This window comes from Strix uralensis, chromosome 16 (genome assembly GCF_047716275.1).
Source record: "Strix uralensis isolate ZFMK-TIS-50842 chromosome 16, bStrUra1, whole genome shotgun sequence".
In the NCBI taxonomy this organism is placed as follows: domain Eukaryota; kingdom Metazoa; phylum Chordata; class Aves; order Strigiformes; family Strigidae; genus Strix; species Strix uralensis.
Window position 1 is genome coordinate 11,973,014 of NC_133987.1, and position 27,773 is coordinate 12,000,786.

At 36.6% G+C, this 27,773-nt stretch overlaps 1 protein-coding gene across 1 annotated transcript in view; it reads right to left on the reverse strand.

Annotated features, from left to right (window-relative positions):
- Positions 1-5,142: 5,142 nt before the first annotated feature.
- Positions 5,143-27,773, reverse strand: part of VWA3A (von Willebrand factor A domain containing 3A) — a 34,833-nt gene continuing 12,202 nt past the window's right edge. The window contains exons 16-34 of the mRNA XM_074885725.1: positions 27,212-27,306; positions 25,637-25,756; positions 24,697-24,771; positions 23,822-23,966; positions 22,641-22,839; positions 22,132-22,202; positions 20,984-21,142; positions 19,434-19,524; positions 18,264-18,374; positions 17,603-17,700; positions 17,299-17,451; positions 16,513-16,621; positions 15,635-15,779; positions 15,016-15,160; positions 13,815-13,966; positions 11,136-11,262; positions 10,439-10,536; positions 8,880-8,943; positions 5,143-7,664 (exon numbers count right to left, since the gene is read on the reverse strand). Of these exons, the coding sequence (XP_074741826.1) occupies positions 7,659-7,664; positions 8,880-8,943; positions 10,439-10,536; positions 11,136-11,262; positions 13,815-13,966; positions 15,016-15,160; positions 15,635-15,779; positions 16,513-16,621; positions 17,299-17,451; positions 17,603-17,700; positions 18,264-18,374; positions 19,434-19,524; positions 20,984-21,142; positions 22,132-22,202; positions 22,641-22,839; positions 23,822-23,966; positions 24,697-24,771; positions 25,637-25,756; positions 27,212-27,306 (2,163 nt within the window). The 3' untranslated portion in view covers positions 5,143-7,658. The remainder of the gene's footprint in view (positions 7,665-8,879; positions 8,944-10,438; positions 10,537-11,135; positions 11,263-13,814; positions 13,967-15,015; positions 15,161-15,634; positions 15,780-16,512; positions 16,622-17,298; positions 17,452-17,602; positions 17,701-18,263; positions 18,375-19,433; positions 19,525-20,983; positions 21,143-22,131; positions 22,203-22,640; positions 22,840-23,821; positions 23,967-24,696; positions 24,772-25,636; positions 25,757-27,211; positions 27,307-27,773) is intronic.

Below are 27,773 nucleotides of genomic sequence, written 5' to 3' on the forward strand. Positions count from 1 at the left end.
TAAGTTTGGATACAAAGAGAAGAAACAAAAATCTTGTTTGGCAGTGGTACTTAGTACTTTCATCCTGACTTTTCTATCTTCATCCTCAACCCAATTATATACTTGCAAAGAGGCTTAACTGTAGGCACAAGGGTTCTCTGGCTTCCAAGATGAATGAAGTACAGGCAACAAACTAACTGGTACACACCAGAACAGGAAAAGGTAATTTACTATTAAATAATGCATTTAAAATGAACAATGAATTAAATGATTACTAATTATAGAATTTCTCTGATCCTAAGATTTTAAAGCACTTTTAAAGCACATATCCTTTTTCAAATTAAACAATGAGAAATCGAGGCCAACATTTTTAAATGGGTGTGTCTAAAATTAGGTCTCAAAGCAGTAGTTAAGATGCTAAAGAAACACTCCCAAATCTAAATATAAATCACGACAATTTTAAACGTTTGCATGTTAGAAATATCTCAGGTTCACAGGTGACTTTGCAATTTAAATATAAGTTAATGTTCATGTGCTGACAAGAACTCAAACTGACACCTACGCAAATATATTTTAGCACAAACCATATATGTAAGTCCCCGTAGTCTGCATTAGAACTAGAATCTTTGAACCTGTCAAACTAATCTGCACTTCTCAGATTGCCAGATGAGTGACAAACCCAGCTCAGAGTAAAACCCCCAAGAATACCAAATTCTCTGTTTTGAGTTGTCCACAGCACTGATAGCTTTTACCATTCAATCCAAGAAAGTGGCTGTTCTATCCCTGGACTACTACAGAACTACCCCACAAGTCAAAGCAGCTGGTCAGCTTATTCATAGCATATCAATCCCTCATGGCTCAGTGGAAATCAACAAGGAGTATTTTAACTTGGCTTTGGGTTCTACCTTAGCCAGGAGGAGACACCTCAGAAAAGCCTCTCCTGTTACACTTACTCTCCTATCTTTAATGAAGAAGAGGGGTGGCCATATTTTATTCACTGCATTCTACTAAGTCTTTTTGAAAGAAACAGAAGCTAAAGTTACAATGAGAAAAGCTGCTACATTAAGATTTAAGCTTGCTTTTGGTCTTGAATCAGAACTCTATACTGCCCTTTTCTACTTTTTCTCCTATAACCACCCACACTTCATGTAGGCACACAGAAATAAACAATACATACAATACGTCTAGGAGGTGACTGCATAAAGTACAACAGGGAGGTGTCAAAGAGTTTGCCTGTTTATTTACATGGAGAAGGTCCACATTTGTGAAATGTTAGGCTGGCTTATCAAAATGTTACATCCAGGCTGTAAAGCAATCTTGAAATGTAATTACACTGTTTCATAAAGGAATCTGGTAAGCTTACACAAGCTGATTTCAAATCACATGCTGACAGATCCACTGAAAAATTTGAATTGAGTAGGACTCAGGGCATAGGAAAGACAAGACACTATGTGTCTCCAGTATACAGAGGAACACTCTTGTCCCAGGGCTAGTTCAGTGAGCACCAGTGCTGGGTACTGAACCACAGAGAGGTGTTGGGTCACACCCTAGGAGACAGGTGTGTAGAAACTGGGGCTTTGTCCCTTTCATTCTGCAGGTCCCCTTAACTTCACAGGTCTGCATTTTCAGGTCACAGAACAGGAGCAGTGCTCCAGCTGTGATGTAATAGGAACCTGAATGAGGGTTCTTAATTGCTTGGAAGATACTATGCAGAAAGGAGCCTTTAACAGAGACATAACCAAAGCATGGAGAGCTAAACAGAGGCTTGAGTTAAAAAAAAAGCCATATGTTTTGCCTGAGTCATAGTCAGGATGGGATATTCTGCACTGCCCAAGGGCAGAAAAATAGCAGAAAAGCTTAAGAGCCTAAGCTCTCTTAAAGCTATCTCAAGGACAGGATTTTGCCAAAATAACTGCAGCATAAAAATACCCTCTCTTCATTTGACTTATTAAAAATTCTATATCTAAGCCCTAAATTAGTAGAGTTGTTCAGGCTCATCATGTGTTTGAACACCTCCCTGTTCACTTGTTCACATCCAGATGACCAGTCATATGTAGACACAGTCGTATGAACTCAGAGCAGCAAGACTCATTTGGACAAACTGACAAATTGCTGATCCTCTCTGCAACTCCCAAAAAGTCTAGACAGATCTGTTGTAGTGTGTAAGTACTTTTGATGAAAGGTCTCTTTGTGATTACAAAAACAATCACCCTCATAGCAAGGATTGAGTCTAAAAAACGAGAGAGCAGAGAGAAATGATGATGGTGAGGTATTCACATTTTCAGTGAGAGATGACAGAAAATGTTAAGAAACATTTAAATCAGAAGGTCTTGCAACATTAATGGAAAAGAATGGTACTCTTCTAAACATCGTACCTTGCTGTGCTTAGAATTTTTGCTTCAAAAAGAGAAATCAACGGACCTGAATTTGGGAAAGGAAACTTAAGAATATTTATTTTTCATATAACCAAATGCTTAACATTGGTACATATAAAATATTTCTAAGGAGTGAAGTTGTCCTTAAAGTTTCCCAACACAATATTAATGCAACAACAGATGTTAATTTAATACCGAAAGTATGCATCATTCAAATGCAACATTAAATACTTTATGATAATACAACATTCTTCACATTCCTTGCTAAGTTAGAAAAGAAAGGTACAGAGGCAAAGCAACTTACCCATGTCACACTGTAAGTCTATGCCACAAGGGAAAAGAAGATGCAGATCCTTATTCCTGTTATTAGACAAAGGGTGTATTTTTGATGCCTAACATAGCAAAAGAACAACTGTATGCTAGGACTAAGTTAAGAACCTTTGTGCAGTAAGCTCCAATTTTTCGTTAGGCAAAGATATTAGCCATTCATCACTATGCATTTCAATAGTTTGTCTTTTGTAAAGACATTTTTTCTGTATAACAGTGTAATTATTCATTTCTGTATAACAACAACAGCAGAAAGTTATAAATATGCATTTAGTAGAGATGATACTATGCATTTTTTGTTTTTCTCATGCCCTGTCATCTGTTAATGGCTTTTTCTTTTAATACTGTCAGATACAGTGTTTCTAAAACCAATGATATCTACCTCTTTAAACATGTTTTTCCTCCTAAAAAAAGTGAAAAATCAAGGTTTTCTACCATATTCTTCAGCTAGCTGCAAAGCTAAGAGATCAGATTCTTCTTAAATCCCTCAGTTCTTAACATACATGAACATTCTCACTCTATTCCTTCCTTTTTCCTGTGTCTTTGTGTATTTATTTGTGTTATGATTCTGCATATTTCACTGTTTCCTCACGGAAGGAATAAAGCACACATATACTTCAAAGCACAGGCTTGGAATGTGTCATATAAAATGCTTTTCAAGTTACGTTGTTCTTGTTTACTTTGCATTTGTGGTTGCTTTGCATGCTATACAGATACACAGGTCAAATGAAATGATAACTGTGAAACTGCATTGTCAAGTCAGGGTGGAAATACAGGAAGAACAAAGCAACTTCTAATAGCAACAACGAACATGCCTTTTATCAGCTCTTAGGTCTTGTTAGAAAAGGGGACAGTTTATGTAATATTTGAAGGGAAGGAATACAAATCCATCATAAATAAACTGTCCCGAATAAAGGCATGTTTCTATATAATGAGCAGGGATTACAGCTTGGCTTCTTACATATAGGAATCACGGAGAAAACAAAAAAAACCACAGGAGCTATATATGTGCAGGTTTAAAAAAGATTATTGAAGACCAATCCTAGGAGGTTTCCTTACGGTTATTGCACTGGAAGAGAGAAGTACAGATCATCATTACTACTACATGGTTTGTTTTTATACCCAAAAAACCATTGGAGGAGTTACAAGGGCATGGGAGGTGGCTTAGGATGGATGGAAGAGGAGGATTTGTTTTGCACTATGCCAGTCAGCTATAATTTAAAAACTTGTCATAACTTCTACCAAGTTTCATTTACAAAGTTCCATTCCCCTCTTGTTATTAATAACCCAGAAATCGTAGCATAAGCTGCAGAACTTTCCAAGTAGGAAAGGAGAAAGGAAAAACCCTCTAAAAGAAATTAAATTTGCTATTTGCTAGTTACTTCTCTATTAAGAAAGAGCCTCAGTACCACATTAAATGTTACCACAATGACTGAGTCAGCCCGTATCACTGAAAGCATGTAAACTTGTGGCTTATAAGGTCAGTCTAATCTACTTATCAAACTCTGGGTAGAATTTAAGATTCTAACTGATGAAGTCTCAAATGATATGAGTCAGAGATTACCAATCTCCTCACACAGTAGGTCCACCAGTGCATCTAGGTTACGTAAAACCTAGATTCTCTTTATTGTAAGAGATCAGGAAGGAGTAGGATGTTTTCTGATGCTGGCAGGTTCCCGGAATTGGATTTTCCTTTTTTTCTTTTAAAAAAAACCCCCAACCTATTCAGAAAGCAAACATCTAATAAGCATCTGTTTGAGAAGGTTTCACAAGAGGACTGAAGTTCAATGGAATGAAAAGTATACTATATACATCTGACTGGTTGAGATGCATTAAAATGATTCAATGAAAATTCTTGTGACTTAGTTGTAGTAATACGTTTGGATGCCTAAAGTCTTGGAACTTTGTAGTTACAAATTTAGATACACACTAGTAGTAGATAACATGCTTATAAAGCACAGAGTAATTGTTACTCAACAGAATTCTAAAGGACACAGCACAACACACACTTATTGCCGTTATCTTCCTTAGAAGCAGCATGAACTTCCTGGGGTTGACTCCAATTCAGGCATATTTGGACGGAGGAGTTTATTACTATGCCAAGCTGTCCCACCCTTCTGAAGGTTGTTGTCCCCTGAAGCAGGTATGGCTGAACCATGCACAAAGGAGCTCCTGAACTGCCAAGTCCTACACACTAAACTTTTACGAACATTTGCACCATTTAACTGTAGCACAGCAGCTGGAAGTTGACCGTAAATTATGGCAGTACCTGAGCTGTTCCACATGGAGTTACCCACTCTTGCTGTGAAAACAGCACTCTTCTGATAGGGAGTAGAACACATACTGCGAAGTAGCATCTGGTTTAACCGTTTGTCTTTAGTTCACTGCATGCAAATCAATGTATTCAGTGAGTCACAGCAATGACATGACTTACAAACAAGCTGGCAGAAAAATATACATCTTTGTCAATTATAAAACTCCTCTTTTATTATGTCTTGAATACAGTGAACTGCATTCCAGCAAGCATAAACCAGGAAAGCAAATGACATATACCTGACAGATCAACACTGAAAAGTCATTAACAGAGCACTTGATTAATCAGGTCATCACAGCTAAACCATCTCCTTAAAATGTTTTCCTGCCTAAGTAGCCCTCAGATTGATGGGAGCAAGTAGGACAGCAGTTTCCAGGTAGGTAATAAGCAGGAGACTGAAACTGTATTTTAAAGGAAGGAGCTGCTCTGAGTAGGTAGCAGGACTGACCAGCCTGCAAGACAACAAGGCTTCAGAAGCATGGAGGCTGCACAGCCTGAAAACACTTAAAAAAAAAAGTAAAGTTGGGTGGGATGCAATGGCTAAATATTGTAACACCCAACTATTTTATAGCTTCTGTGGTTACACAAATTCGAGCGTCAACATTTGTTCCTTACTTTTTAGATGCATTTTTCTGGAACAGGAGACTTAGAAACCCTTAGCCCACACCACCAGCAAAGAGAAGACTCCTGAATTCCTAACACCTACTTTAAGTCTGAGAGCATGCTCAAGAGAACCAGAGAAACTTGCTATGCTCTGCCCACAGAAACAAATGACCGTCTAAACCAAAACAAACAGCTGAGTGATGAGTATGAGTGTAGGCTACAGTGAATTTAGGATTACATAGACCTGTTGACAATCAGTTTATACAGACACTGTATAAATGGAATTGTTTTGTATGAGTAAAATCTCCGAACACCACGTATTATATAGGGGAAAGAAAAGGCTGTAAATGAGAGGTTTGACAGGTTGCAATCTAACACAACACTGATGCTTATCCACATTTTCAAAATCTGACATGTGCATTACTATCTTATTTCACAAAAAGTCTCTGATACCATTTAACATACCTACCCAAGTATATTTCCTTTTAAGGTTCTTTTAAAGGACCTTTATAAGAATATCAGAATCTATGCTACAGTATTGTGACGTTTCTTAGATCCTCCGAGAAATAAGTAAGAATCTCTTTTTGGTAATGCAGAAACCTCATCCTTTCCACCTGGATCTACTGTTTTAACATTTCTATTAGTAGAAATCCACTCATTTTATCAGTGATCATCACCTAATATTTACATACCCCAAATAAAAATGTAACTAATCCTATTAATTTACAATTAAGATTTTCATATCAAAGCATCTCAGCAGTTACACACGTACAAACACATTACTAATAAAATCACAGAAAGTGATGCAGAGCACAAAGCACCATCTTAACTGCAGTATTCCACAGCAGGCTGATACTAGCATGGAATGCAGGGGTCAGCTGGTGCAGAACATACAACACTAAAAAGAGGCTTTTATGATAGAAATAATTTTTAATTCTTTAAGGAGACAAAACAGATGTAGGGACAGAAAAGACAGTATTTCCCATATCAGAGTATATCCCATCAGCTGGCACTCAGGAGATGGAAATGGTTCCTAAATAAATTCAGATCAAGTACCTGAATTTTGCAGTCTGAATCCATTTTTGTTAAATATTACATATATTAAACACCTATTCCTAACCTTCTGAAAGACAACAGTAAACACCTGCAAAATACCAGTGAATTGTCATTGCAGTTTCTTGGTAAATAAAAATGTGTTTCATAAATCAACTGGAAAAATATATGCCTCATTACTGCAATTAGCTTAAACTGGATTTTCTTATATGGTACTGGCAAACGTTTTTATTCTTTCTAGGACAGGAAACATACAAAAACTTAATAGAATCGCTTAGAAGAATGGCAGTGTCTGGTTACACAAACATAACTAGGCTTTATCAGCAGCAAGATACTACTTGCTTGCACGTCTGATGAGTTCTGAATCATCAACTCTAAATCTTTCTCTACTGCCAACACAAAAACCCAAAGAGTCGAAATAATTATTAGCAAACTTCTATTGGCAAAAATATTCATTCCAAGCTTTCTTTCCTGCACTAAGGTTATTTCTTGGACTCCTATGCAAAACTGGCTAAAGAATTCTCTTTCTAGTGTCACAGCCATCTGTGCCATCTGTGCCATCTGTTAGGGATAATGAGCACCAGTAAGCAAGTCTCAAACCAACTGCGAAAAAAGACATCTTGGACATACCACCACTAATTGAAGCAATTATTAGTATGATGCAGTAGAATAAAAGAGAAACAAAAGTTGTGACCCTATATAACTACTAATTATATTAGAAATAGATACACTTTTAAAATTTGCATTAACTATATTGAAAAATATCCTCTACTTATGTTTAAACTTTGGAGAGTTCAGGGCTTCATTTACTTTGAGTCCTGTGAAGTCTGCAAATGGAGTAAGTCTGCAGCACTTATCATCTGTAACTCCTTCTCTTGACAGTTCAGAGACAACAAATACACCTTTCCTCTTCCCGCTTGAAGCTGGAAGCTTTAAGCACACTCTGAAAAGAAGCAGGCTAGTGGTACGACTCCAAACCTCTTCAGCATCTTTTCTTCATCTAAAATTTAATCCTACAAGTGAAGCACATGAATAATTTTAAAAATACAATTCAAAATATATAAACTGCATAGGTTCACCATCACCCTTGACAAAATGGTAATGAAAAAAACAATATAAATTAACTTGATTAACTTCCCATTTTCCTTACTTACATGTTTAATCGTGCTACAATGCTATGTACTGTCTGAAGTACGTTAATACACTTTACAAGCAATACAGTCTACCTTGGAAGGTCAAATAACAGAGATGGTTGTGGAACACTAGCCTCTGTCTCTACAGGTCTGTAAGAACTTTCTTGCTACTACGTGATGGTTATATATCTGTTTCCTCTCCAAGCATCTCTCTCTAGTGATCAGCCCTTATGAATTCTGCACATACTTGACCAGGCTCCAGGTTCCATTCTCCATGAAGCAAGCATTCTTAACCAGTGCGTCTGACTGGATCTTTTTTAGTTCTCTTTGAATGACTGGGCAATGTTTGCAAACCAAAATACAAACTACTACTATGGAAACAAGGATTTAAAAAACAGTCTCACTGTATATCTGCCTTACCCAATTCCTTGATGAGTATCTTAGCAGTCTAAGTTCTCCAGTGCAACTCTCTGTAGTTGTCTGCATGTCCACTTTTCCACCCTCAAACAGCTCTGTGACAAATGCTTCTGTCTTGTTTAACCCTGAGAAAGTACTTCCACCCAGCAATTTCTTTTTTCCTGTAATTTTTACTTTGTCAATTTAAAAGCAGCAGGTTGGCTCTGTGAGAGGTTTAGTTTGTTCAGCTGCCTCTCCCACGACGTTTTAATAGTCCAGTGTTTGCTGAGGCTGTCTTTACTGTTAGTGAGGTCTTTTTTCAGTCAGCCTTGTTCATTTAACTGATAAATCATGCAGCCCATGTAGCAATTGTTATTACAGCCATTACATCTGGTCCTAACCCTCTAATGGGCTTAGCTGTTTGCTCTTAGAGAGAGCTAAACAATTAATATTTACAAATACACATCTGCCTTGCTCCTTTCACCCCAAACATAGTTCTCTTTGAACTATTCTTTGTGTATGTTTTACACTGTGGACTAGCTCAGTTATGAACTAAAATCATTACGTATGTTTTCAACTTCTGAAAAAGTCACTGCTAGAAATTAATACGTTTTACGTCAGGCTTATGAAACATTATCCTTCTACTGAAATATATGAACTATATATAAACTATGATCTAATTGTGATGACTATATTTACCTGAGCACTTTTTTTAAAGCCTGAGTTGTCCTTCTGGTTTATATTCCATTTTTGTAGTAATAACCTGTTTGAAAGAAAAACAAAATCCAAAGAATTACAGCAGCTTTTCACAGAGAAATATAGCAGCTTTGTATCTCCGTTTAGCCATGCCCTCCTGTGACAGAAAATCTTTTCATTGAGGAGATATAACGCATTTTAAAGCTCATTGCAAGTACTTTAGCCCACTATTACTATTGAAATGGCACTTTCTGTTTCTGGATTGGCAGTTAGGAAGTGTAACAATGAAGAAACATAAGGATCAATATAATTTAACTGTCCTTCACTCCAGTTCTAGGCAGGTATCAAAGTCAGCTGTGAATGACACCAGAAGCAGCAGGGAATGGTGTGCCACCTGAGCCAATTCAGTTTACTGACATACAGATGGCATGCAGTGCACACAGGGCTATGCTGCTTCCAGGAAACGACTTAGCTCATCTGGAGTCTGCTGGGACACCTCTGCCTGGCGTCACATTGCACTGTTGTCTGTTATATAACTGTTAACAGAAAAGGGAAGAAGAAACCACGCTGAGGGGGGATGCTGAAGATAAAAGAAAGGGAGACAAACCTGAAGAGTGTTGGCAGAATATTCTTTTTCTATAGAGAGAAAAGGAAGCTGAAAATTACAGTAAAGAACAGAAGAGGGGAACACACAGGACAAATTCTGGTAGGCCCATGACTTAATAGGGAAAGGACAAAGATTAACAGTCAAATTACTCAGGAAAGCAGAAAAAGACTCAGAGGAAAATGACTTTGTCAGATCCTTCAGTAAATCAGGAAGTGTAAGAAGAGTGAAGAGGAAAGCTTAGGGAATCTGCCCAGAAAAAGGCTGGTAGAAACTTTACAGCTCTTTAGAGGCAAAAAGAAAGGCAGATTGATGGTAACTTCAAAAGTAAATGGGTTGCAATGGGATTGTTTGAGAACAGGAGAAAAAGCTCACATTATTCCATGCAGAGAACATAATTCTAGCAAAGAATGGATGATGATGCAGTTAGAGGAGTCAGGATGAGGCAGAATAGAAGCGGCCCATACAGATTTTGGAAAATAAAAGTAATTTGCATTTCCGAGTAAGAAGTCATAATAAAGGAAAAGGTATTAAAAAGAACATTGCATCACATTAACAAGAGTAAAATTCCTCTTTTAATAATATATATGAAAAGAAATACATTGATTTGGTGGATGAACTCAGCAAGGAGAGGAAAACTTAATATAACTTCTTTGACATAAGAAATGGAGGGACAACAACTGAGAGAAAACAACAGCCCTGAAGTTTAACACATTGTTAGAATCTGCTCAAATCCTTTACTACGATGTTAGCTAATTGTGTAAGATCTTAAAACTAAATCCCTCTGAAGCAGACAGCTTGCTTGCATGTCACTTTCCAAGCCTCAAAAACCACTAAAATTGACAGTACAAGAAACAGCAATGCTTTTTTAAATAGCAGACCCTGGAAGTCAGATGTTCATGTCTTCCTTTCATGAAATAAAAAAGCAATTATTGAAAGATTCTTGATAAATACTCACCTCAAAGATTTTGCCTGCTTTAAGAAACTTCTAGCTTTTGCTACTTCTTGAGTAAGTTTCTTTAAATCATCTCCTTCAAAGTAAGGGAAAACTGGATCCTGAAAACAGAATTAAAATATTCTACTTGCACCTATTTATTATTTTCAATTTCTACCAATTTAATTAACTGAGCCTAAGCTCTAAATTTCCCTACTCCTATCTACTTGCAGAGAAGGTCTTGGTCTTACAAGGGAAGACCAGATCAACCCTGGACTGAATATAGTTCTGTTCACTAACATATTTTTCTGCTGTGGCAATCTCCAAGGTCTCCTGCTGAAGCACTAACATGCTAAACACTGTATAAGGATTTTACAATTACATAAATGAAATACAAGAGGGTAAGGATAAGAAAGTACAGTAAAAGCTAAAGTTAGCTTAAAACCCACAGTGTCCAGATACAGGTTTTTGCTTCTCTTTCAAAAACTGTACTGCATTGTATACTTCTGTCATGGGTTTGGTCACCTGACCAAGGAAGCTAGCAGAAAGGCAAAGCCAGATATTAAGATTTCTCCTTTCAGTTTCAGTGTGAAGTATCTTAGGAGTCTTATATTAATTTTTCTCATGATTTTTCTCTTTTAAATGTAGTTTGACTACTGTTGAAGAACTAAGTGGAAATGAAACAAAACCAAACCCAACAAACCCAATCTATTTAACATACATCTTCATCATCAAGCCCCTCTGTCAATGTTCTGTGTGCTGCTAATTGTCCATCCACATCTCCAAAACTGCAATGGTAGCGCCCTCCTGTTTGGGAAGCAAGCTTCTTCAGAAATTCATTAGCTCCTCTGTTAACAACAATGTAATACGTTACTTAGGAAAATTATTTCTCTGAAAGCAACAACAGTAGAAAAAGAATTTCTAAGAATTCCTCAAAAATATTACAGCAAAACAAATTGTTTGGAGGACACAATTATAAACTTCTGTATCATTTCTAATTGTCAATTGCTAATGAAGAATATACACTGCTTAGCTGTCATAACCTCCAAAATCATGCTACTTTTGGACAAGAGGTTCAGTGTAGCAACAGTACCAAAAAAGAAACTAAACCAAGAAATCCAGAAGTCAGCTGGCAGATAAAGGACAGTAATATTTTACACAGGGGAGAAAAACCAAAAGCTGGGAGATTCCGTAAAGGGAAAGAACTTTTTGTGCACGCCCTGTATTCTATTCTCTTGCCTAAGCCTCTATTACTTGTCATTGTCCAACAAGAACCATTGGGATAACTTGTACAGTTGTTACTGTATTTTGATTGCAAGTATGCCAAATCACACACTTTTACTGCCATTTATACATCATTTGAGAGTTCTGTCTCCCAAGCACTAGCACTGCAAAGTCAGAAATAGTCATAAATCCATTCATTTCAAGTAAGCTTCAAGAATCAATTCCGTTCTAGAACTGTACATTAAAATCTCCACAACTAAGAGATTTCTTTGAAAGGAAGCAGCAGATTTTGTTTCAGAGTAACTCATAGTCAGAACTGACATCTTTCTCCCTTATTAGCAGGTTTCCTTAACAGACAGTTATTGGCTACTGACCAGTTCACCAAATGATATGCAAATAAATTAATTCAAAATATTAATAATTAAAAGACTTTTCATAAATACTTGAAGTTGTTTTTTTCAACTTAGGACCAATAATTCAAAGTTTTTACCAGAAAGAAAGATATACAAAAGCCTTCAAAATTACACTCTTTTCCTGTCAAACTCACTTCCAAAATCAAAGACCACAAACTATGTATCAAGTGGTCTATTACTTCTCCCCTTAATGGCTTGAAAGATGCCATCCAAACTGTCATCCTTTGAGGGATTTAGCTTTAATGTCTATTAGCTACCATGGCAGTATAGTATCTGGCCAGTTTAATTAGGAGCAGTAATAGAGTTTTGAACCAAATCCCCTACTTATTTTTGTCTGCCACATATTGGTTGGGCTCTCACAGTAGCTCTGTTGTGTGCAAACTATACTCCTTTAGTAGGAGGCTAATCTAGAAACTCCAGTAGACATATGCTCTCAACACTTATCAGGCATTAGTGTGGTAGTATTACAACATTCTCCAGTGTACACCTAGCAGACATGCCTACAGATGCCTCCCTATTTTCTCATGACTATCATCTCTCAGACTTCCTTGAGATTCTGCTGGTCTTTCCTCATCCATCCTCACTCCTGCTTTGAAGTATTTTGCCTTTCCTATGACACTATTTTCTGATGCATGTTCACCTTCTTGAACCTTTTATTTCTTCTACTTTTTAATCTCTTTTTAGGCTCTATTCCATTGTTGTGGCATCTACCCCACAGGATGCAAACAGAAAAAGCACTCTTGTCACTTTGTGCTATGAGAGGGTCAATGCTATCTCATGGCAGCTGGATAACCCAACAGCATTATCCAGAAGTTGTTAACCTCGTGACTGCCACTGGGACAGCACGGTTGGCAGGCAATGCTGCATTCGATTCAAGGACACAAAGGCCAAGTTCTTGAAGACCTGGGATAACTGCATTTTGAAGTGGCAGAGCGGACATGCACCTATTCTAAAAAGCCTGAAGAGCTGGTGGCCTCTTTGGCTATCTGCTCCCCACATCAGACAGCCACAGGCATGAATGAGAATCTAGAGGAGCACATACTTTTTGATATTGTCCCATGGTCTCCAATTCTGGACCATGCAAAGATCCCTGAAAAGGAACATCCAGAGATGTATCTTTAACCTACACCCCATCATGGCTGGCGTTAACACTTTCCTAGTGCTCCTAATTCCAGTCCAGGTAACTGTATTAACTTTTCACGTCCCTACAGAATCATAGAACGGTTTGGGTCGGAAGAGACCTTAAAGATCATCTAGTCCCAACCCCCCTGCCATAGGCAGGGACACCTTCTACTAGACCAGGTTGCTCAAAGCCTCATCCAACCTGGCCTTGAACACTGCCAGCCACAGCTTCTCTGGGCGACCTGTTCCAGTGTCTCACCACCCTCACAGGGAAGAATTTCTTCCTTACATCTACTCTAAATCTGCCCTCTTTCAGTTTAAATATACATAAGGATATGTATATGATAGACTAGTGATAGAACTACAGGGAAGACCTCAGTGCTGCAGACTAGTGATACATATCACTTCTCTGTGTGCGTGAAGGCAACTCTCTCAAGGACATAAGCTGTGGGAGATGAAGGCCATGTGGCAACTACCTGTGTTAGAACAGCCTTCCCAGTTCCCACATGTATGAATGTCTAGCTCAATCCTGCTGTTCGGTGAACTGAGCACGTAGCACTTTTTAGTAACACAGCCTTTTGACAATAAATAAACCAGTAATTTTAAAGATTTTTTTGCTGTTCTTGTAAAGTATCATATACCTGTCTGTACAGCTAAAAGAAATGGTGTGGATTTTAATATCGTGTTTCTTTCTCAATCTTTCAGTTTCTTTCAAAATCAGACTGCAACTGGTGTCTGGTTTTCCATCAGTCAATACATACAGTGCCTCTACACCTTGGAAACTGAGAGCCTTCTGAAAAGCAGAAAATAAGCTTAAACAATTAGTACATTTATATAAAAAGTTATACTTAAGAATGAAAATGCTATTCCAATTATTTAATAGCTTTATATTTACCACATCACGAATTAAGTTAGTATTGTCTTTTCATTAAGTATGAAAGAGATCAAGGATGTAAATTTGAAAAATAAACAAGTAGATAATTTGTAGCACAAGACAATATATTCATAAACAGGGCATCACCAAAACCTGCCTCACTGAAATAAGCAAATTAGCTGGTTTTGGAGAACTGCTGACAGAAGATTTTTACATCACATTTTGTGGGAGTTAAAGATGCTTAATGCTTGAAAATCAGGCTTACTAAGACTTGGCCTTTTTATATTGTGAAAACTTGCTATGGTAATTGACTTAGTGGACATTTTTGCAATACAGACGTGCCTTATGGTTCTAGTGGACTTGATTCACCATAAAATCCATAAAATTTATAAGGAGATTCTGCAAGGCTGTCTAGAAGAGCAATCATTCATTTAAGGCAACATTTGTTTTTTGATTCAAATTTTAAATTTAATGAAGTTGCAAGTTCTTTCAGTCTCTGCTTTATTATTACTAGTTAATTTCTACACTGAGAATCTTTATAGGAGAAAAGTTTCTTCACCTGTTACTGAAGTTCAAGAGTTGTACTCAATGCCCATGTGATTCCAGCAAACACTGCTTCTTTAAAACCCCTTTTTGACTCAGAGCAAATATATCACCCACAGTTGTACATAAGCATAATTTTGAGCAACTGGCTATTTTATCTCTCCAGTATTCTTTGAGCACAAATATCAATGCAACTATTGATACTTCACATTTTTCTTAAATTCAGTATGAGTAATGAATTCTAGTATGTATGAGCCCTGGGGACAGAACAATGACTTGATTTCAGATCTGTTCAACGTTTTGCATATAAAAGTGTTGCATGCTTTGACCAAATAATTTTCCTAAAACATTATCAGTCAGATGGAAGTGTTTTATCACCACAAGACACGATGTCTTCTCCAAAATGTGGTACACAATTTACTAACCTGTAAAGCCATAAGGATGCGTGTATTACCATAAGCATGGAATTTGGACACCCACTGCACAGCATCATGACATGTTTCATCAGTTGCCTCTACAAGACACTCCTTCCAAGTCTCTGTATTTTCTGCAAATCTCAGCAGGTTAAACCTAAGGAGAAAGATGCCTCACAACATTCAACCCCAACCTATACCATCAGTCACTTCCAATAAGCCAGTTTTGAAATAAATAAAATCCAAAACAAACCCAAAGCCAATTAAAAAACCCAAAACAACCCAAAAGAAACAAAACCAAGAGCCTAGTGTTGGAATAAGATCTTCAGCTTTGGGAGAGTCAGAAGGCATATCTCGCTCTCTATGAACAGAAAATCTAGGCCAATGCTGAGCCCAAAAGAATAAAGAGCATCAGCCTATGGCAAGTGAAGCTCAAATCTTAAAGAGCTGAGAATGAAAAGCTGGTTAAAAAGAAGAGCAGAAAAAGCAGTTCATGTCACATGCATATTATGCACTAACATATAATAATTACTTGTACTGCATTTCAGTACTGTATTATTTGTGATTATTAAGTAATCTTATTACATAATAAGTAGTGCAGATTACAGTATTCATCAGTAGTTTATCATACCTGACTTCATTTTTTCTCAGCTGTTCCCAGATAAGGGAGGCAAGTTCTTTTGTGATATGTGGCAGATATGAGTCCATAGAACCAGAGGTATCAATCAAAACACAGACATTTGCTTCTAAAATCGTACCAAACAATCTTCGACTTCCTGGGCCAGAACATTAAAACTAATTAAGTGTCATTACATAGACTTATTTTATTGAACATACCATTTTATTGAGCACACTGTAAAATCTTCGGTCTTTAGGGGTTATTCTGGGTACACTTCTGCATAATAAATTCTGTTGAAACTAGGTAGTTCAAAGGTTAATAACAGAAAAGTCTTCTGCAATTCAAATCTAGCACTATCAAGCGCTAATTACTAGCCAATTGGAGCAACTTGCATTAAACAATTTGTAGCTTCTACTTTACATTCCAGCAAAAAATTTAAACTGTTCCCCAAAGATCTTTATGAGCAACAGAGGGATCAAAATACTTTTCACCAGCAGTGACGCTGAAATTCTAAATAGGGCACATTCTTAGCAAAAGAAACAGAAAAGCTAATTTTGCTTGTATATGTTATTGTATACATTCTGTTGACAGAAGTTTCTGACACCAGAAACCTTGTATTCAAAAACACAACATATAAAAAGGAAAAACTTACATCACAGCCCTTATTATTTCACAGCAAGCTAGATGTTTATCAGCTACACAGGTGCTGAATTATCTTGTAGTTCTTACTTTATTGTCATAAAAGTACTTTCAAAAATTTCAATAAAATACAAAATGGATGACCTTTATTCATATTTGAGGTCCAGATTTATTCTATTAGGAATAGTAGACAAGAAGATTTTATGTATGATTAAACTGTGCTTTATAGAAGAACAGATGCACACAAATACCTGACAGAAGCCACTGTATTCTTTGTATATAGCGCTGCAACACTTTCTCCAGTTGTTCAGTGTAGATTTCCAGTTCTTTAGACTGAAACTGCAGATGTTTCACAACCCCCTGGAAAAATTCAGTTTGTACAAGAGCATCTTACTTCAGGAGATTTGAGCTCAGCTGCTATATATGCAATGTCTGAATTAGAAATCAGGGAGATTAGGTTTTTTGTCTTTACCTCTATGAAATAGTGTAAGAAAATTTTTGCAACTCTGTTGCTACTAAATAACGGGTTTACCCAAATTAGGAAAGCCTAGTTCTCATCTCAGCAAGCTGAGCTGGGCAACAAAATGATATAATTTGACTCGACAGGTGCATCTGTTGCATTGATTTATAGATATAATAGATATAATGGAGCAATAATATCTTGGACTTAACTTTCTATGCTTCTCTCCAGTCATTACACAAAGTAAACCAATCAAGATCCACCATTTTCCCACTTCTGACTCACACATGATTTTTAAAAGCTTTACTTAAAATTTTTAAATTATTTTTCACACTGTATGAGCAGAGGAGATGCTATACGTTCTAAGGATCCCATGCGGTTTGCACTTCAAACATACTAAGTATTTTTTGTGGTGAACAAAAGACATTCTCTAGCTTTCTAATTGAAGGGTGATTTAGAAAGAACAGGGAATAGTGGAGGGAACATCACACTGCCAAGCCACAAACATTGATCAACATGCATTGTCTTAAACAAAGCCTTTCAATGTTGTAGGTATATGACATCTGCAAAAGCTTACATTGATTTCTACACTTGGGAAGATAGTACAGTATTTTGCTGACACTTTCTTGTGCAGAGACTCCACAGTTTTCTTTTGGTGAGTACAGCCTGGACCAAACACCAGTCTGGGCAATTCCAGTTTAAGCTTTTTAATACTGTACTTGGTCAGCCACTTGTAAGACAAACAGATGTAGCAATTGGTTGTTAGTAAATATTAGAACAGTTTAAGTAACAATACATTGTACAGAATCAGAATTAACATGTTCACATTAATTCATATGGATGATTCCAAAATTGCAATTTATCAGGAAGGAGCAAAATACCTCTTTGCTTGAACAGATTTCCTCTTTTTTTGGCAATGTAACAGAGGGAACAGACTTTCTTATGCACATTATCTTTGGATACTTTCGGTATACTGTACCTAGTTAAGAAAATGAACAAAGCAATATTGGAAGCCCTAGATTTAAATCATGGCCCCTTTGAATCACATATGACTGTTGATTAAAAAAACCAAACAACCCCAAACAAAAAAAAACCCAAACCCACAGACTAGCAGTTTATACACAATTCCACATTTGAAAAAAACGCAGTTTCTATAGATCAAAGTACTTTAAAAAATCACTTATTTTTAAAATCTGTCACCTTCAAAAAATTCCAAATGAAATCTTCTGTAATCATCTAAACCATGATGACAGCATTTTTCCTTAGAGCATCTTTGACCAAAAGATCCCAAAGGACTTAAAAAAAACAAACCAAACCACCCAACAAAACAAAACACCCAAAAAAACAAAATAAAAAGAGCCAAAAAGAGCCACCCCGCAAACCAAACATCAAACCAAAAAAACCCACCACTACTTGATAAGTGAGACTCACTTCCACTCATTATTTAAAGCACACTGATTATCAGTGAGTTAACATCCTAACAGCTTCATGATAAAAATGCTGATAAAAAGGCTTCAGCCATCATATCCTGATAACACATACCCACATGTCTTCCTTTATCAGTATAAAATACTGACACAGAAAACTCTGGCTGCTTCCTCGGTTTATGCTTTCTTTTATTCTCAGTCTGAGGCCATTCTTTTATTGCTTGTGCTACCAAAAAAAAAAAAAAAAGTTGACTTACTTCAGCTAGATAAAACTCTTACATGCAACCCTGTTCTTGAGTTCATAATTTCCCATTACCACAATTATAAATCAGATATTAGATACTCGTTAAGAAAAATCCATATTTTAGAACTATTTATGCTACTTCCATAGAAATAGAACCAAAACGTTTACAAGTTTATAAATTATGATCAGGAAGAATGTCACAAGGTATAATTTGAAAAGATTAGGTGTTTACAATAAGCATAGTATTTGTTGGAAAAGCCAATTAACATTGCACAAAGCACCTCATATGCAAATATGAATCCAGATTTGTAAACACTGCTACATATTGACAATCCCATTTCAATAAACCAGATTTCAAGACTCAGATTTAATGACAAAAAAAAATTGCAGCTGTTAGCAAAGATGCAAAGAAAAAACAGAGGAAAATTACAGAAAGGAATTGGACTTTAAGAGACCAACAGTCACTGGAATCAATTTAAGAGCTGTTTCATATACCAGGAGCAGTTGCAAGAGTCAGCACTTCAGATAATCTGACATTTATGGGTTTTTTTCCTTCACTACTGGATCATAAATCAATCAAGTGGAATAACTTAATTACAATGTGATCTAACAGTATTAGCAGAACTATATATATTGAACTAATAACATAATCAATTTCTGAATTGTTGAGCCTTTGAAAAAAATTGTGTATGAAGTGAAACCAAGAGCAGTGATGTTCTAATTACGGCTTCCGGCAGGGGACAAAGTTGGGCTCGACTTTCCACCACACACATTTAACATTTCCTGATATAGGATGGACAGTCAATCATGTGACCTGGAAATAGTTATACAGCTGTGCAGTGTTCCTTCTGCTTACAACCTAAAAGAAAGCTAGACACATTACTCATATCAAAGCAATTTCAAAGCAGCTGCCATGTTTCCTATCAGTCTGATTAAAGATTGAAATTTCAAGTGTTTCTAAAACTTAAATTAAAGCCCTAAGTTACTATTTTCTTTTAACTCAAAGAAACTGAAGACTAAAAGCCCCTAAACCATACAGACCTGGTGGAATTTCTGCTTTGGCACTAGTAGGACGCCATGCCAGTACTCTTAGGGAAGCATTTCTCTCTGCACCATAGTTGTCTTTGATATACTATAAGCACATATAATAAACAAAAAATTTAAAAAAGTATTTCAGTTGGATCATAACTGCATTGTTCAAAACTGTAACTATCTTTCATTATTCTCTAATTCCTGTTTTACTCTGGCTCTTCTAACAAGTCAGCAGATTGCCATGACAACTTGTTAATTTGTGATTTCTTCCTAGGTTAAGTAACTAATTGCTCTGTTTTAATTATCTTGCAAATTTCATTTGCTGCCGTAAAACTAAAGACTAACATCTACAGGCAGACAAATCTGGACCATTTTTGTCACTTGAAGGAGCAGTCTAGTATGGTAATGGCACTGTTTTATAGAATATAGTATGTAGTATTTTCCTCAGAGTTTTATTGAATATTGGAAGCCTAGTGCTGACAACAGTAATTTTTCCTTTAGGTATGGCTCAACCCTCTAGGGGCTGAGCAGCCTGCTAAACAACATGAACACCTGTTTAACCCTACCGTAGGATCAGACTTTTGCTGTGACACGGAGACTTCAAGTCATCTAACTTAATATACAGCTCTACTATAAATATCAAACAACTACAGAGAAACCTGTCTCACTTTTCGACAAGTTTAATAGCTGTAAAACTATGCTATGTAGTCGTATCTCTGAGTGATTACTTTTTTCCTGCTTTTGTGAAGAGGTGTTGAGAATATACTGGTTTTGATAAAATAGCATGGAAGACCTGTTTGAGCTTACCTACAAAGGTCTTTGCAACATGAACACACCTACACTTAAGAGTGCCATTCCCATTTCAAACATGAGACCTGAAAAATTCAGGTCAAAAGTTAAGTATATCCTTTGCAATAGGCAGTTCTGTATCTAGTCATTTATACACCAAAGTAGTGGCACTGGCCATATTACAGATTTGCACACCCACTCAAAATAGATGCACACACAGTCAAAACTAACAAGGAAAACATTAGCAAAATCCCAAAAGACTCAATAGCATAGCTCCATGGAAATAAGCACAGTGGACAGGAAACAAATCCTGAATCCTATTTCTTGTTTTATGCTGGCTCTCTGGCCAAAGACATGCTACTCAGCTACAGCTGTCTCATCTGTAAATGAGCAGAATACCATAAAATTCAGTACTTGCTAGAAGGACTTGTAAGATAGACTAACTTGGTAAAGCACATTTCTGCTTTGCGTTTGTTTTCATTAAACACTGAATTTTTAAGGTCAGAGAAGGATTATTTAGACAATTTTAGACACCACAATGTGGTTCCATTATAATTAATTACTTAGCAGGACTTAATAAGATGTACTTCTTTGTTTATGTAGTATTTTGAATGCAAAATAAAATGTAAATTCAGAGTACTATCTCAGTGCTGGTTTAATTCCTTCAAATTTTCAGCCTGAGCACTTCTGTCACAAAGAGCAGCATCTGATAGTTGGGTAGGATCTCTAATTAAAACACACAGCATATTAAAAATGGGACCATTTCAAACCATTCTAGCCAGACTCAGAGCTGTGGGTTTAGGAGATGGCAACTTCTGTGGCTGCCTTTTCTCTTTCTTCATAAGCATGTTTGAGTCTCCTTCTGGTATAAATGGACGAACAGACTGAGTTACTGAACGTTGCTTTAAGGATTCCACTAGGAATGCACACTGAAATGGAAGTTCACATCATTTAGTAATTCATATATGTGAAATTTAAGTACATGGCATTTCAAAGACAGGCCTTCTGTATTTATTACTTCAAAAATAATTAATACCAAATTTATTAATCTGGTAATGCTTAACACCTGTAACTGAATAGAAACCCTGCTGTGCTGTGCTTGCTCAAACATATAGGAGAGAAATCCTTCCTACTCTGAGCAAACATTCTAAAAAGAAAAGGCAACAGTACACATACCAAGACCAGAACAAATTGGAAGATGATGAACCAAGTAGATGCACTATTAAATGATAACAAAATACTTTAAGATCCCATTGAACATCCACCAACTCTTCTTTTTAAAAATACTTCTGTGACTCAGACTTGCATGCAACCAGGTACTCAGACCTCTGGACATATATCTCACTGTATATATCTTTCTAATCACACTTTAGCAACAACCACCATACTGCCAGGCTGGCTATACTGCCTCAGTCACTTTGTTAGGTATCTTTGGAAAAAGCCACATGCATGTTATCTGGAGAGATATGGTCTAGCTCTACACCCTTAGTACATTTCAAAAAACAATTGTTTTAGAACTGAACTAAGGTATTGTACCAATGACAAACCCTCCCTCCACTGTGACTTATAGGAACATATTATATATTTGCTATATATTTAACTTTCTAATATTTTTATACATATATAACAGACATACTTGAGAAGAATTCATCATAGGATTGGCAATAAAAAGGACAATCACTTCAATTGTACAAGGAAGTATTTGATACGGAATCATGGCCACTCCAACACCCATCACTGCAGTGATATTACACAACTGCTTTCTAGTCCATATTTACTCTACAGTGACTATTCTCACACTCCAGAGCATTCCTGCCCATCTTACAAGGATTTTCACTTTGTCCAATCTTCTGCATTGTCAGCTGAACAAACGCTGTTGAATTTTTTTCTGACTTAAAAAGATACATGTAATTCATACCTTTTGGGAGTAGTTGTTTGCTTTTTCCATTTCAGACACAATAATAGTGATATCATCACTTTCAAAAATACCTGATAATCAAATACATGCTAATCAGCGTGGGGTTTTTTAAGTGTACAAAATATATATTTTTTTTTAAAGTCTACAACAATTTGTAGAACATGTCAAATATCAATGAAAAGAATCAAAAAGCCTTTGTTTCCTGTACGACAGGCAGTGTGGACCTGTCACATTAGTAACTATATTTTAAATGTGCATCTTTAAAATATCTAGCAGAAAATAGTGAATTCAAACAGAAAAAAAAATTCCTGCATTAAGGCTGCATTATGATATTCTGCAATATAACTGAAAGCCTCAATCAAACTAGGCCCTCTGTTTATATCTCAGCGCTAGGATAGCATTATCACATCCTAAAAAAGTAAACTCCTTGATTTGAGGGAAAAAACCCATTAATAAATATTATTTCATTAATGAAAGAGAACTACGTGTTGACTTTCCTTTTTACATACCTGCTTCTCCAAACCAGTGAAATCTCCCATTGGCTGCCTGCACTATTTTTTTAAAAGCAATGGCAGTTTCAGCTGGGTTAGCATAGCGGGCTGGAATAATCCCATTGGAGTCAACATCCTCCATTACACTGAACAGACAGACATGAAGCTGCAAATTGAAACCTCTGCAAACCTCAGCCACATAAGCACTGACTGTGTGCTGTAAGACAGAGGGCAAAAGAAAAAAAAAGAAAAAAGTCAGTGTGACCCTCTAACTCAGATGAGCTTCCATCTGCTTCAGTGGCCCCTAAACTGATGTACAAACACTCCCAACCCAAGCAGTTCAGTACAGGAACATACCCTGAGTAGCTGAATGCCTCAGTTCATGTATATACACAAAAACTGTTGCTATTACTAGTAACAATGGCAATAGCATTACTGCAGCTGAGAAGTGAGGTAGCTATGGGACACAGGTCATGGACTTCAGGGTAGTCATGCACTGAGGCAAAGAAGTAGGGATGGAACTATCCATTTGGCTTTTTGCATGCATCCTTTGTTTTCTTGTTATCTGCATGGGCTTTTAATTATTTCTTACGTTTGCCCAGAATTTCCAGAAGTTTGGTAACAAAAGCAAGAGAAACCCTGCTGTACACGCATGGTTACTCCAGTTGGATTACCATATGTACAGAAACTCCAGGCTGTGCACGTGGCTTAACAGCCACAGATCACATGCACTGCAAACGTATATCCAAGCAATGGATCACTGTTATTAAAGACAGGAGTTGTCTCTACATAGTGTACTATGGAGTTTCACGGTAAAATTATTCATGGCTTTGTTCCCACGAGTTATTAGGAAATTATATCATACAAAATCAGAATTGGTTTGTTCAGATTCAGAAATTTGTGGTGAAATGATGGCCAGAGCTGGAGTGGGAAAGGAATCTTAAAAACCCCTCTTGAATTTTCTATGATTCACACATCATTAATAATTGCTACCTCCAACACACAAATAACGATTGCAGAAATGGAACTTTGAGATCCTAACAGTTGTGCTGGCTTAGATATGTAATGGAGAAGTATTCTGCCAACAAGCTATGATGACTAGCCAAAAGAATAAATTAAAAAAAAGAGAGAAAAATAAAGTTGAGATTAATTCTGATAGGAACTTACAGAAGAGTTGCAAAGCCTGTGATGATACTTACTGCTTCCTGATCAGGTATTCCTGTAGTCAGCAGGTAAAGTCCTTGTGATTCGTGTTTATCTTTGTCTTTGAAGTCTACTTCCACAGCTCTCCTTAGAGCACTCATGAAATTCCTACTCCCTTTGCACTGCAAGCTCAACACCCACCTGAAAAAAGATATTTACAGTTCAAAGAATGAAGCAACAACAGCTTTTGTTTTTGCTTAAAGAAATAAAGAGAACTAAGAATCTTAAATAACACTGCACTGGAGTCTAAAATTTTTGACAATGACAGAGAGCAAACCCAGGTTATATAATGACCCAAATTATTTGTTCTAGTTTCTGTACAGCCACCATGGTGAACTGGTTTTTAAGGTAAGATTCAGAGCATAGAGATGAAAGAATTACCTCTTAATGTTATGTGCAAAAATTGTAATATAGCAGAAGTTACAGAAATAAAAATAAAACTACAGAGGTATAATGAAACTGCTCAGGGTGTGACTTCACAAACAGAAACCTGGATTTGTGTCCAGCGTATGTGAGGAAAAATGTAGTTTAGTTTTCACATCCCAACTAATTTTGAAGCAGTTTTCAATTCTTCATGTAACCTGTGTGCTTCTTAGACAGACACTTCTGTATCTGTGTACATATATATTCTATATACATGTGAAATACAAAGTCACTGAGACATATTAAACTTTATAACGCTGTTTTCACAACAAAGCATCATAAACAATCAGTGTAGAATAGTTCATGGCAACCTATTTTTGTAATATGATAAACTTACCAAATTTCTAAATTGTTCACAATGCTGTTTAAATCTGTTCCTCTGTTTTATCTGTTTCATGGTACCTATGATCACTCAATTCAGATGTATGGGAAAGTTATTTGATCCTACCTCCAAGCATTTTGTAAGTTTTCTGGTTGTGAAGGAACCAGTTCCAGTTGCCAAGGCACAACGTCACTCCCAAATCTTTCACGGAAAGATAACAGCAATTAATTTTCAGATTATGCTATAGAACAAGCAAAAATATAGAATAAATTCACTGAAAAAGAAAAACCTCATTTGGGGTATTATGGATGTAAAATTGACTGATGCTAACTATTTTCTATTTCAAATCATTTAATTATTCATATTTATCCATCACTCAGGTGTCGTCAGATTTTCAAGGTAGTGGGCCAGACTACATTTTTCTTTCCTGAACTGGATCTTAAGTGAGATGGTAAAAGTTCAGTGGAAGGATTGTGACAAAAAACCCCCAACGCTCAGATGCTGCCTGTACCTCTCTTATGAGGTAAGGGCTCTGTTCTCCCACCAAGTGTGGAACTCCACGAGCTTCTGTCGTTTGCTTTTACTTGCCAGACAGAAACCCACCCAGCTACTGTTCAGCAGCTGTGTCATACGTTTCCGACTACCAGTCTCGAGTACAGAATTTTAGTACTATTACATATTCAAAAGTATTGGAGTTACTGTAAAATTTGAAGGCCATTCTCAGTTACAGTACTTGAGAGACCAAAATCCTCTTCCAGTAAGTTTTTGACATGTGAATTAATACTGTTATGAACGATATGGCAGGATGAGAATTGGTTACAGGTACAATGCAATCAGTTCCAGTGAGCCTCACCCAAATCAGTCATTTTTAATTACTGATCTGGCCTCCATACATGTGATCCATGCGCTTATGCAATAACAATGAATCAGTGCTACTCTTGCAATTGCTTCATCATAGAACATTAAATACAATTACAAAATCTAAAATATATTCATTAGTAACTACAATCTCTCAGCATATTTCTTTCATTGCAATACGTTACAATTATTTTAGATAGTTGCTTACGCTATAATATTGAAGTAATCCTTATCTGACATTTGTTCCTCAAGTAAAAGTCGCAAACAATGCTGGATGTGGATGATGTACATAGAGTTTGTCACTGATATATCAACAAGTATAACCACCCTATATAAGAAATATATTATTCATTAAAAAAAACACCTTATTTAATTACATATTATCACTGTACTCTAACTTGACAGGGAAAGTATCTTCTAGCTATGTATCAAAATGTATAAACACCGAATCTATATTTTTAAAAAAAATCTGCAAAACATAAGGTGAGATTTAAAAAAAAAATAGTAACGATAGTAGAAAATTATATTTTTCTTAAGCTATGCAATTATCAGGGTACGGGCACATATAGTGCCATAATGGCTGTTGTACCCTAAACAGGTCCTCTTTCTTCTCTGTACTTGAATATCCAAAACACGCCTGAAACGTGTGGATGTTATCCAACAGGAAGAGTTGTTGGGCAGTTCACTGTCCTTTCCCCAGCCAGCATTTCAGGAATGTATGTAGTATTACTCCAAAGATAAATGGTGAGTTTTCTCCCAGTAAGTCAGTGACAGACTGGTTATTCAGGTATGGACTGACTGATGTTATCTGTCACGTTACCTGTTTTGAGAAAAACTGTCAATGACGACCTTCTTCAGTATGGCCAGTATCAAGTCTTGCTTGCAGAGACAATGCAGGATGGTTACAGTTAATGGACAGGGGATATCTTAGGAGCAGTGGTTATGAAAAGAATCACAGATGTGATGGACAGTGGGACGCGAGTTCCCAACACAATACAGTGGCCAGAAGGGCTAATTCAATCCTTGATCAATGAAAATCTCTAGTAATAATGGTCTCAGCCATCTTCCTTTTTGTCTCAAACTTCATATTCAAGGTTTGTGAACAGGACAAAAAGAGCAATTGTGCACCTGACATTGGGTGGGAATCTCCAGTAAAGGCCTCACACACAATGTAAATAAACATCATTCTCAAATACATAATCAGATGAAGACCTCAAACTTCATGCAGGAAAAAAGATCTTAGGTTTTTGAGTATATCTGCACTGTCATTTGTCATCTGGCACTAGAATGCACTTCAAGTGGTGGAGGCAGGTGGTGGTTGGTAGGTTGAATCTCTTCTTCTGATAAGAACCCATTAGAGGCTGTGCAAGAAAAGCTCTGGGCATAAATACTAACAGCACAGGTTTGGAAAGCTGACTGTAAATGCTACCTTTGGCCAGAAACATCAGTTTTGTTTATGTGTGATTTAAGATAGAACATTCCCCAAAGCCTTACTTGCTAGATAACTCAAATTGAAAAATCTCATCCTGCCTTATGGAAATTGCAGTTTTGTGTTGACTGATGATCATCCAATTCAGTAAACTGACTGGACTGTTAAAAAAGCTGAATATCAATGTCTGTTTTCAAAAGTGGATTGCTTACACTGGTCAAATCTGCAACTGTTGTCTCTACATCTGACTATTCTCTGCCCTGTATTCCTTGGTGCTGACTTACACACAAAGCAAAGGCTGGCAAACTAGAACCATGACCAATACACAAAAAAAGGGCTATCAAAGTACGATACCTCCTTTCACAAACACTTCCCCATATTCTTCTGCTAGCAACAGACAGCCAGTCAATTCGTTCCTCATAGATTCTAACCATTTTAGCAAGGAGTTTCTATGGATAAAATATAGAAAATTTAAGTTAAAAATAAAAAGTTCAAGTAAGCCCTTTATTGCCAAATGTTTGATACAGAAATAACATGACAGCACAGTAATGAAAAAAGTAATGATTTTCATTCATTTTGACAGCAGCATTTCATTCTTAGTAAAGATAAGAGAATACAGTCCATGACAAAAACATACAATGATAAAAAAACAACAAAAAGTCTAAAGGTCTAAACTCTCCTCACATTTCCTCTTGCTAGCATGTCCCAAAATAGCAGTCAAGTACATTAAAAAAAAAAAAAAAAGCTCACCTACCAGAGAAACTCATGTCACAGTATAATTTTTTAATCCCTTATTCAACCAGTCTTCTGGATTATTTGATAGTTTAAGATCAAATTTATCTCAGAATAATCCCTTGCCTTGACTCTCTTTCCTACACATCTGAGGGACTAGGCTGCTACAACAGGAAGAGGCTCT